Source organism: Barbatula barbatula (assembly GCF_947034865.1).
Source record: "Barbatula barbatula genome assembly, chromosome: 8".
Taxonomy (NCBI): domain Eukaryota; kingdom Metazoa; phylum Chordata; class Actinopteri; order Cypriniformes; family Nemacheilidae; genus Barbatula; species Barbatula barbatula.
The window spans coordinates 4,737,066-4,749,428 of NC_136771.1; the positions used below are offsets into that span (position 1 = coordinate 4,737,066).

The 12,363-nt window shown below is 37.7% G+C and overlaps 1 protein-coding gene across 2 annotated transcripts; it reads right to left on the reverse strand.

Moving 5' to 3' along the window:
• Window positions 1–297: 297 nt before the first annotated feature.
• Window positions 298–9,980, reverse strand: septin3 (septin 3). 2 transcript variants are annotated; one of them, XM_079462922.1, is made up of 11 exons: window positions 9,881–9,932; window positions 9,205–9,504; window positions 8,416–8,655; window positions 8,204–8,332; window positions 3,471–3,552; window positions 2,993–3,130; window positions 2,327–2,444; window positions 2,084–2,179; window positions 1,897–1,993; window positions 1,635–1,686; window positions 298–1,555 (listed from the first exon to the last, which is right to left on the reverse strand). In XM_079462922.1, the coding sequence occupies exons 3-11, from the start codon at window positions 8,651–8,653 to the stop codon at window positions 1,420–1,422; spliced, it is 1,086 nt and encodes a 361-aa protein (XP_079319048.1). In that variant the 5' UTR covers window positions 8,654–8,655; window positions 9,205–9,504; window positions 9,881–9,932; the 3' UTR covers window positions 298–1,419. The 2 variants fall into 2 exon arrangements, with proteins under 2 accessions (XP_079319048.1, XP_079319049.1); XM_079462923.1 differs by lacking the exon at window positions 9,205–9,504 and having other exon boundaries at window positions 9,881–9,980.
• Window positions 9,981–12,363: the final 2,383 nt, after the last annotated feature.

The window sequence follows — 12,363 nt, forward strand, 5'->3', positions numbered from 1 at the left end:
CCCAGTTGCAGCGTGTTTTGAGACGACGTCGGGGAATTCGAAGCTAGTGAACCGCTGTGTGAACAGAGAGGACTGATCTGGTGTTAGGCGTTACATCGCGCCACGCTGTGGAGCGTTTTTGTATTGTAGTAATGCGTTATATTGTCACATAGCGCCCTCCTCGGGCAAAATGTGCGAAAATACCCTTTTCTTTCTTAAAGAGAAAACAAATTTTGTCATCATTTACTTCCAAACCTGTATAAATAACAAAAAACTGAAATATAATAATAGGCTGCATAAATCAGACATGACAGTAAGGGCAATTATGGCAAACAGGTTTATTCAATTAAAACAAGTATTACAATAAATACAACAAAAATTCGAATATAAATAATGTTTCATAATTCATGGGTTGTTTTTTTCACACCGTGTGGTGAACTGATTTAAGATCACTGTTAACATGTATGTGCAGATTTAAGTTTCTACATTGATAATGTATCAATATGTGCAGAGATCACGTAGGAGATGCTATGGAAAGTAAAAGTAAATACACACAAGTGGAAATATTGGCACACATGAAAAACACACTGGTGGTGGTAAGTGAAGAGAGTTAGAAAAAAACCAAAGGCAGACTGAAAAACGTATGCAAACTTTTGTACTCATTCAGGCGCACATACATGTATACATGGGGTGTCTGTAAAAAATGTGCTGAAAACCTCAAAGCCACAAATTTTCAAAAGGCACCGATCGTTTTAATCAGTGTTCTTTCAATTCTGAATTTTTATTTGGCCACTTTAGTGAAGCTATGAAAACATTAGCCGCTGTCAATCGTGGCATGCACTGTTGTACCTGTTTGGAATGATCCGTACCAAAATGCTGTCAATTCAGAGTCCTCTGATACTTGCTTCGGCAGATTTACCCAGCAAGAGTAAAGAAAATAGAGAATCTAGAAAATGTAGAGAAACGCTGCTGTACCCTGGCCAAAGATACGAAAACCTTTAACAATTTAAACACTTGAGAAGATGTGTGGCTTCTAACAATGTGTTAAATGTTTTAATAAATAAGGCCCATAAGAGTAAACTGGGACTGCAGTGGCAGTGCGATCCTCCAGATACTGACCTACAGAACTACATCTTAACTGACCAAAGTGTGTAACAGAGGTCTTGACTGTTAACACATTTTTGACAAAAGTAGAAAAAATAGGCAGGACTGTTCATCTTCATGTGAGACCCAGGCAAAGATTTTTACGAACAGTCTCGCTCACTAACTGAGCTGAACAACTGGGGAAGGCTTTTTCTAAATTTCCAGGGTGGTGCAACAACAGATGCAGACAGATTCCACAGGGAGTTAAAAGGAGTATGAGGACAAAACCTCCACAGCAATGAAAACTTCATAGCATGCACAGCTGATGAAGGAGAAACTTTATTTCTAGCTCTTTCCTCACAGGTTGCTCTCTTGCGTATTGTTGCCGGATGAGGAGATGGGATGCAGACCTCCGTTATCGTTGAGCCTCTTGGCTCGGTACGTCTCATAGTGGATGTTTTGAGTAACTTCCTTCAGGTCCTGGAGGTGAGACCTGAGCACACGATAATGTTATTTTAGAAACTTCTAAAATGAAAAATGGTTTACGATAATTAGAAAGGCTTTTACATTACCTGATCAGGAAATCACGAAGCAAGGAGAATTCACAGTGGTTTGGATTTTCAACTGTAGAAAAAAAAAAGAAAATAGTAGCTAATTTTTTGCATGGTGTGCCTTTAGACATGTTATAATGTCATTTGGATCATTTAACACTACAATAGAAAGAAATTTTAATCGTTGGCGTGTCGGATTTTATCAGCTAATGTGCATGAAATAATTGATGGTCAAATATGGCATGACAGCAAAATATCTTTAAAAAAATCAAAACTCACTCACCCTCCACCATTCCCCATGCCGTCTTTCTCCCCAAAACACGTTTGCCGTTGAACTGGTATTCTTTGTCACTTCCCACCACGGCAAAGGGCATGGCTTCCTGTGACAAACATATTTAATGGGACATAAATATTGTGAAAGAAGAGAGAGACGGAAAAAAAAAGATCAAGGGGATAAACAGATCTCTTACCCTGATCTTATCATTATCACTCTTATCTTCCATGTCTTCATCAAACTCTTTCTGTGGATAACACTCGATCCCACAGACCTCCAGTTCTTTCCTGACCTGTAAAAAATCATGGAGATGTAGTGAATCTGTATGAGAAAATCTGAATTGAATTGCAAAGGTCAAACATACTCTGGGTTCTTGACAGTAACCTGAATGCTATATTATGATCAATGGCGTTTATTGTTAATTTGCTTTTATTCTCACCCTCTGTTTGAATTCAGTTTTCTCTTCAGGAGTAAGCGTGTCTGATTTCGCGATGACAGGAATGATGTTGACCACACGACTCAGATTTTTCATGAACTCAATATCCAGCTGGCGGAGCCTGAGAAAAGTAAGAGAGGAATTGATGTGATTAATAGATGGATAGGTTAAGATTTTATAACATGGAAATAGGATGTGCTAGAGGTCTCGTGACTCTTACAATTTAGTCAAAGATTTAGAAAAAAACAACAGGGTTAAAGGGAGAGTTAAACAAAACAGTTCTGGGTCCCCTTTGACTACCATTTATAAAAGATTCTACCATGGTGGTCAATGGTGCCTCTGAAATCTCAGTTGCTAACATATTTCTAAATATATTTCTTTGTGTTCAACAGAACAACGAACTTGATACAGGTTTGGAACAACTTGAGGTTGAGTAATTCATGACAGAATTTTCCTTTTTGGGTGAACTATCCCTTTAAATAATATTTGAACAGAAACTAAACGAAATTTAGTAATGTTGCTTTAACAATAAACTGAATATGGTGACGTACTAAAATATTTATTGGAAATTCAACTAAAAATAATGAGAGAAAGAGAAATATATATATATATATTATAATATATTAATAAACTACAATAATACTAAAAAACTAAACCAAAATAACTCACGAGTGTCCAGTTGGAGATATGAAGTACAGGCAGCAGTGAAGTCTGGTGTCTGGGATGCGTTTTTTGCGAGCGATGTTGACTTCTTCCTTCAAAAACTTCTCGTATTGTTCATTGATGTATTTGGATATGGGCTCCCAGCTAGAGATACAAAAAAATGTTTTAGCATGTTGACAGATTATTAAATTATATTTAAATCTAATGTTTAAATATACTTTCAAACAGAGACAAATTAAAACCCGTAAGGAGTGGTATAGAAAGAAATGCAATCAATAGAAAAAACATATACGGTTCTAATAACTGAGGGTGGGCAATATGATGCAGTAATATGGCAATAAAATGCAAGCGTGCCTTAAGCAAACTAGGAAATTGTGATGCGGTAGCATTTTAAAACATTTTCAGATGGTAAATTGGGTAAAAAAAATATCATCTTGGGTTACTTCTTTATCTTTTACGGATAAATCACATAATACTTACTCACCAGTTATCATTGTTGATCTGGTCCCCAAAACCCGGCGTGTCAACAACAGTTAACTTCATCTTTACTCCGCCTTCCTCAATCACTACAAAAATCAACATAAATCACAATAACAAATCGTAAAGATAACAGTAATTAGGTATAAAAGTAATAAAAGGAGAATAAATAAACATTCTATACAAGATCATATACAGTATGTATACCAGTTAGGTTTAACATCAATGGTTTTGTTCTTACACAAAGCACTATATTTCCATCTTTTTTCCACTATTTTTAGGGTACTTTTTGTTCCTTTTTGGAGCCTGCTAGAATAAATCCTCCACTTCTGTTGTATAAAACTAGACACAGATATTCTGCCTAACATCTTATTCTTTAGAAGAAACAAAGTCGTACAAATTTACTGTGACAGAGGGGTGAGTAAGAGAAAGGAATGACAGAATTTTAAACTTTGTGTGAAATGTCCCTTCAGGTCAGATTATTACACAATGTGATTATGATTCAAAATAATCTTTCACGTGACTTGCAATATTTCTTTCTTCTTTCAGTGCCTTGATTCTAAACGCCATTTAGATACATCACATACTATTTATCTTGCCAGCTGTTCTCATAAAGTCATCATCTGAGATTTTCCACGTACACTGTAAAAAATTCTGCCGTAATTTGACGGTAAAATACTGGCAGCAGGGTTTCCAGCTGCGGACCGTTATTTTACGGTTTCACTCATTTACAGCTTTCTGTAAATTAACGGTAAAATCCTGGCAGCAGGGTTTCCAGCTGCGAACCGTAATTTTACGGTTTCACTCATTTACGGCTTTCTGTAAATTAACGGTAAAATCCTGGCAGCAGGGTTTCCAGCTGCGAACCGTAATTTTACGGTTTCACTCATTTACGGCTTTCTGTAAATTAACGGTAAAGTACTGGCAATATGGTTTCCAGCTGCGTACCATCATTTTACAGTTTTATTAAATAGCATATTTTCAGTAAAATACTAGCAGCAGAGTTTCTGAATGAATGCTTTTTATTTAAATAAATTAAACAACAGACTCGCAAAGATGAGAAGAGGAACCATAAAATTACCAAACAGATATGTTGTGCATAAAGAACCCAGTCTATAGACATATTTAAACAGATACAAATTTATTATTATTTCTCCATAAACAGATACTGTGCAAAAAGAACAGTCTATAGACATATTATCTAAACTTCTTAAACAATAGAAAACATTGTATTATTAAACCTTGAATGGGCAAAGAACTTTCCACCATCTGTGACCAACTTCACATGCTGGTAGTCTGAAAGATAGGAAAAAAAAACTTTAAGCAGAGTATCTATAGAAGGTATCTCTAACCCTACTCTTGGAAAGCTACAGTCTCGCCACGGTGTTTAAAATGAATGAAATGCGCACTGTGTGTCGATGGTCACGTCAAACAAGTTGCCCCAAAAATAACGCAGACTTGTTGCATGATGATGCTCTGCTCGTGTAACTTGTGAATTTTCGTGTAACAGCCACGACTATGCTGATCCATGAGAAAGACAATGGAGCTCAAAATTATAAAAACGCGGTGTGTTCAGCAACACAGAGTACATTACTTAATAAAACGGCCTGCTTTTATAACAGAATGCAATTCAGTAGAGAGGCAACCTTTGGATTAACTGATGAATATTTTTACTCACCACCTTGCCGGTCTTCTTGGAGACCTTTCCTCTGCAGGTATTGGAGACTCGTTCTGGTTTAATTCCAATTAAGCGTCTAGGTTCAACAAATTTTCACAGATTACAATAACCATTTGTTAATCATTCTGATTGAAGAATTTATATACACTAAACAGTGAAAGGATGGAAAACTCTTAGAGGTCGTACCTTTGAAGAAATTCTTAAGTGCAACAAGCCTCCTCCTGATACTGCAGATGGAAGATGTACACTCAAATATAATACGGCCCTCTAGACTAAGCATCCATCTTACAACATTTGCCTGCCCTCCAATGTCTAAAATGAAAAAAAAAAAACATTTACATTATAATTTCAATAAACTGCCTTTGAGATTGCTTCATTTGAACAACCGGTTACCGGTGACACTAACCGAGCATAATCAGACGAGGACTGGCAGGTAGAATGAGTGTCTTCTCAACATCAGATGAAGATGCAGTAACCTGTAGAGAAAACACAATACATGGAAAAACATAAAAAAATTACTTCAATACAGAAATTTTAATAAATTACTAGTGGAAAGAAAATGCATAAAACAAGTCCATCTTCATGTTCCTGAAAACGGGACCGCTGAAGATTGATAAGCAGGTGGGCCATCTCTGTGTTATCCGTCTGGGACAGAACAGTCTTCATTCCTCCCGTCTCTAATGTGTGATTTAAGGTGCTTATAAAAGGTCCTTCAGAGTTTACACCTGACTTGACACAAAAAAAACATTAGATGTTAATTCAAATAAGGTCACTGACACAGATCGGATAACAGTGAGTTACTTATTGCAAACAGGCACAATTAAACCTGACATGAGAAACATGCATATGTCTCAGAAATGCAGGTGTAGTACTACATATGTGTCCACAAAGCTTGCAAAAAAACATTGCTTATCTTTAACACCACGAAACAGCACAAGTCTGAATTTCATTCATTTATATCTGGAGGGATTTAACGTTACCTCAGGTAATAGTCACTTTACGGCAATTTACCAAGTCTTCTTGGTCTAGCTAACGTACAAAAGCATACCACACATGTAATATATTGCGCTAACACACACAAAACTGTATTTTTTACTTTATTTGAAGTTATTAAGTAAATTATTATGTTATATATCGACGTTGTACTGCACGCGCTTATCGCCAATTTAACGAAGCAAACCACCAGTCTACTGTACCGTATTTGCAACAGAACGTGTGTGTGGAGACACAAAACTCATTTAATAATCAAACTTGAATCCCATGAGTTTCTTCAGACGAGACTTGAAATGAAATGTATGCAGCTACGAAAACCGCGAGGTGTCACACTGACTAGAATTCATTCAGCAGGTCCGCCACTGACTCTTGTGCTGCGGAGTAAGAACCCAAGCGGTGGGGGAGGGGAGAGCAACTAGACTGGTTTAGTTCCCATGATCGACTACCTTGTAAATAGCTTCAATTTGAGATTGAATCTGTAACGTTTCTACTACAACTTTTAGTCAAGGAGTGTCGTTGAATTATCTAACAGTTTCCCCCTTCCGCACCGCTTCTGATGCTCGTCAGTGGTGGCCATTTGAGAACTCTCTGGTTTGTGTGTCAGTCTAGGTAATTCGCGCCACGCAGCTCAGTCAAAATATATAAGTTTCGAAGCGCAATATAATAAAATAATAGATAAATACAAATAAAAACACTTACCTTGACAGTGTCTTGGAAGATATGGCCGTCTCCTGGCGTACTCGTGTTCTCGTTGACTTGTAAAAACGTCATCCGTAAATTAGCTAACGTTAGTTGCGCAAGTAACGTTACTGTTGTCATCGAGCCAAGAGCTTCAAAATATGACTGTTTTGTGTAACAAAATGTATATTTGAGAGTTGTTTAGACGAGAATGTATGTGTATAAAGTTCAGATCTGCTGTCGTTTAATAAAGATAGCGTCTATTAAAAAATTTGCTCCAACTGTTTCGGACAAGTGAGTCGATTTCACTTATGCACCCCGCCCAACGCAGCCTCACCTCGGTAAGTCTTTCTGAAAATCACCGCTGGCTGTGATGTCTCTGTTAAAGTGTGTATTTTTTATGAATACATTCTGAGTTATCATACCCGTTAGCCTTTCTCTTCCAAACTTTATTTCTATATCATCGACTGTATTTGTCTGAGGATCATCGATACTTTAAGGTTGAGTAAAACATGGGGTCATTTTGTTTCACCCCTGAAAAAACCCTTTAAATAGGGGATTTAATTATGTTATCCCTTTAATTATTTGTCCATGGGGAAATTGTTTTAACTGAGGGCAAAGTTAAATTGTACAACTTGTATATTTCTTACTGTGCAAACTTATTTTACTTTGTAATAAAGGATTGTGTAAATTATCACAGTAATGTTTTGAATTACTCTGTTTAAATGTAAATCCAGACTAAATAAAGATTAACTCTGATTGCCTTTGTTTGCTATACAGCTCTTTACGGTTAAATGCCGTAAACAGTTTTACGGTTGAATGTTCTAATTTTACTAGCGAGTAATTAATTTACAGATCAATGGCTGTAAATTAACATTATTAAACCGTTTTTTAAAAGAACAGTATTTTGCCGTTAAAATTGGCCGTATTTTTACGGTAATATTTTACAGTGTAGCCTCTTCACATGCCCTGGGCACAACACACGCCAATCACTGGACTGTATCTTGTTTAACGCCCTAACACCTAAAGTTCTGCTATAAATTCATGAAACAAATAACGGTCTTATTGCATTAAAGGTTTATTGCCTGTAAAAGGCATGGCATTTTGATTCTCTGTATACGGAATCGCAATCAACTTTATGTTTCGGAAAACAAATGTTGGAGCACAGTGTCAGACTCTGGTGTATTGATTATAACAGCAAACGTTAACATAATCCCATGACGTCTATTTTTGTCCACTGAAAAGGTCTTCCCTATGGCACCGACTGACTAAATGCGGATGCAACAAACCAGCGGATGCTGAGCATCAACATTCCCTGCACTCTGCTGTGCATCCAGTGCTCACGAAAACGCAGCTTAATGTATAGAAGTCACATGATCAGTATGTCTTACCGTGAGATACAGACTTTATTTCAACAGTCTTTGGAATCTTCTCATCACGGCTCCAGCTCGAGCTCCTCCTGCTGATTTGTGACTTAAACAGGGTGTTCATTAGAGTGGATTTACCTAGACCGCTCTGTCCTGATAGAGAGAGAAAGAGAGCAAGAAATAATGTCAAAATAATGCCATAAAGTCAACAGAAACTTGATGGCTCCTTCACCCACCAACCACCATGATGTTGAAATCGAAGCCTGTCTTCATGGTCTTCTTGCGCATCTGCTCAATGATGGTGTCTATACCGATGTATCCGAGCAACGCGGAACCTCGACCCGACCCTTGACCCTCAGGCCCCGTTCCTTGGGGTGAAGGCAGAAAGGGAACACCAGAAGCTGGGGCCACATGAGGTGGCTTTGCTGGGACAGCGGGTTTGGGTCTCACTTCAGGGGGGACAATTTCTGACATGTCTGCACGAAAGAACGCATGATAACCATTTCATATATTAAAATACTAAATAAATGCATGAACGATCAGTTTTTGTTTATGTCAACAATTGCATGTTCAAATCAACTGTAAACTGTAGAAATAAATACAAGGATTGTTATGCATAACGTTTGTAAAAATATATACAGGCATACTGCATGTGTGGGCTTATGTTCCATTTTATGTGTACCAAAAATAGCCCTCAGTTTTCCCAATGCAGCTCAACTTGTTAGCCCATATTAACACCATATGCAACCCGGATGAAAAAGAAAACAAATTTTGAATTAGCAGAAGCCACTCAACAAATCTCTTTATCCGATTTATCACCCCGGGGCTCGACCTTTCCCACGCGCCAAGACGCTCTTTTTTAAACGCATCCCATGGTGACATCGCACCATACAAACACTATTTCTGCAAATGTCACGTAAAATGCGAATGATGCATGTGCATACACACACGCTCCTTTGTCCTATTTATTTACATCCAAAGCTTCCGTATGACAAGGAGCAATGAAAGAAAATCTTCCCACCTACCTATTTCTATTGTTGCAGGCCTATAGATCGCTGGAATTTTTTTCTTTTCTTTCACGCCGTTTCGCAACGTCTCAAAGAATAAGTATGCTAGCGTTAGGGGATGATCATGTGTCCGCTTTCTTTCACTCCGTCTCTAGGCTTTCTGTTCGCAGCTCGATGCCCCTCATTCTTTCCTCCACCCTTTCTGCCGTTACCACGGAAACTAACGAGGAGACTGGCCGATGCAGCGCGCATGCTCAGTGCGCGGGACGAGCTGGGATTCAGGTCGCATACAGTTGAGCCAGATTGTCACGTTAACATCTAGAGGCATTTCGGAGATATTAAAATGATTATATTTATACTGTATTAATAGTTTTACTATATTTTTGTATTTTAAATGATCGCAAAACGTTTGTAGGCCTACATAATATTGGCCATTGCAACAGTGCATCTTAAATCAAAATGTAAAGTAACTATTTTTTATTTTACCAGCTTATTTTATTCATTTGAACCTCAAAGTCCAGCCACCTGTTGGGACTCTAAAGAGGCAGAAAATACACATTTTTTGCTGCATATCGAGTTTCACTCAAAACGAGATAACGTTAGAGTCGTTGAGAACGCGACTTGGTATTAGCAGTATTGTAGTTAACTAAAGGTTAATTTTGCACTACACATTTTATCATCACAACCTACTCACATTTGACGTCTTTGGGAAACCCTCGCCTCTCTGTCTAACATTGAGTGTTTGCGGCATTTGAAGCGCCGTCGAGTGCGTGTCAGTGTTTATCTCGTTGTTCAGACGGGGCTGCGCTGGATGATAAGACAGACTGCTAGTTTAACCTTCTTTTTCTGCTCAGTTTTTCCTTTGTCGTGTGTTTATTGTGGTATATGTTAAACAAATCCTTGCATAATTACGAATATCTGGATATATGTTATATGTGAAGTAGCACTGAAGTACAACACGCTTTGTCAGAAGCAGCTTGACTTGACAGTGCTCTGCCCTTTTGTGTGTGACGTAACATCCTAATCATTATGTCACACGGAGGTCTTTTTTTGTGAACAATTTTTACTTTCAATGAGATAATTAGAGGTTATTATACAATGGTTATCATACAATTATCAAAAAAATGGTGCTATATAGCACTAAAAGTGGTTCTTGCTCATAATCGTTCCACTTTTAACATATCTTGGTTCTTGAGAGGTGCTTTTGGGTGCCCGAGGTTCAATATAGAGCTGTTTCCATATAAAGAACCTGTTAAGCCCCTGTATGGTTCTTCAGCGGTTCTATATAGCACCTTAGTCAACCACTGAACCACCATATTTCAGTGCTATAGCACTATTTTTATAGAGTGGTTATATATATATATATATACAAATAATATTGGTATACTATTGAGCTGCAGAAGGGACATGTTGCAAAAAATATATATGAAATGCTGAATGAAAATATGTATGAAAAGATTACATTTTTCGCGAATATTTTTATATATTTTATGCAAATGTTTTGATAGGGGAAATTTTTTTACTTTACATATTTTTTCTATTCTATTATTTTCAATATAATTATTTGTTACATCTTGTTTTACAATTACAATTTATTGTTAAGCTACCGGACAGTTAAAATGCTTAAGATGTTCCAAGGTGGACACTGACCATTAAATCAACATCACAACCATATTGATAAGTGCAGGACTATCCTATAAACACAGTAAAAAAAACAGTGATCTGTGTTCTTCAGTATGAAAACCCACAATAACATTTGCATTTCTAACTATTTCAATGCTTGACAATAAACAATCCTAACAAAGCAAGAAGTAACTAGAGACAGGATGTTTTTGTACTCGACTCAAATCATAAATAATTGTAATCAGATGAGAATTGTAAATGTTTTTTGTGCTTTTTGTTTAGAATAAAACACTTGCATGTGTTTATAGATCAGTTTTACAGTGATTTTTTCTTTGTTTAATTATAAAAATAGCACACCTTCCTGATACATCATATTTGACATGTTTATGTTGACATACTACGACATTTTGTTTTTTAAAATTGCATTCTTCAAATAACTTTTGGAATGTTAGCTCTTTTCCTGTAATGAAATTTATTTGTTTTTGCTCTCACCTGCTGACACACACTCTCCAGGACAAGATTCCAACTCAGATCCTCTCCTCACTTCTTCGACTACAGATGGCGGCAATGACAGGTGGTCTTGCTCTTTTAACCGCACAGAGTGTATTCCTGGAAATCTCTCACAATCTGCAGCGTTGTGCTGTTGAAGCGTCTGTTCAGATGCTGTACTCTTGACGCTGTCTGTGTTACATAAGGACTTTGGAGTCTGGGAAACCCATTCATTCATTCCAGATTCGTTGTGTGTGTTTGGGAACTCTGTAGATGTGCCCAGCAGTTTAGGGGGGTCCGGCTGAACAGCTGCCTGCCATTTTTCTTCCCCAACATATTTAATCCGACAACTAGCGGCACGCTTTTTGTGTAAGCGTGAACCTCCATGTATCTGTGAGCATCTATAATCGTCTTGCAAGGTTGCCACACTTGAAGAAGATTTTGAAGAATCTGAATCTGTAAGGTTGCTAAACTCCCTTTCATTACCCCCTGCGGTTTGGTTGGCGGCAGTTGAAACCTTTCTCCATGCTTGAGGAGATTTAAGGTATGTTGGTCTGCTGTAAGACGCCTCTGATGTTCTTTTGATCACAGGTCTACAGATTCTGCTCATTTGACCGCAAAAGGTGGATGATCTGTGGCTCTTCAAAGGGAACTGGAAGCAGCTTATCTGGCCGCACTGACCTGATGTAAAACAGGATGAAGTGATGGAAGTGTCTGACTGTAATCCTGTGATTTTAGATTTGGACGTAAGGTTGTCATTACTGCTTGATTGACAAGAGTTTTGTCTCAAAGGTGAAGTTAAAGGAATCCCTAGAGAATCTTTGTGTGTGGTTGAATTTGAAGGTTTCAATTGTTTTGTGGGTTGACTCAGTGCTTCCGTTGAAGCTTGCGGTAGTTTTTTCTTGTGGATCTGATGTTTAACGCCGCTCTGACACATCAAGTTGGATCTCACCTTGGAGTAAACAGGAAGTGGGAGCCTTTCCACAGATGGACGTTGAATTTTTGGCTTGTTCTCTTCCCTGCTTGGCTTCTTCTCAAGATGAGAGATCTGGGCGCTCGCGTTTA

What these genes read in the sequence shown, in the direction of transcription:
- septin3 (XM_079462923.1), bottom strand. Translation starts at nt 8,653, where the DNA reads ATGTCAGAAATTGTCCCCCCTGAAGTGAGACCCAAACCCGCTGTCCCA. An exon ending in ATATCTCCAACTGGACACTC is followed by an intron (nt 2,445 to 2,992) that starts GTGAGTTATTTT and finishes TACTTTTCTCAG; the next exon opens with GCTCCGCCAGCTGGATATTG. An exon ending in AAACTGAATTCAAACAGAGG is followed by an intron (nt 2,180 to 2,326) that starts GTGAGAATAAAA and finishes GATTTTTTACAG; the next exon opens with GTCAGGAAAGAACTGGAGGT.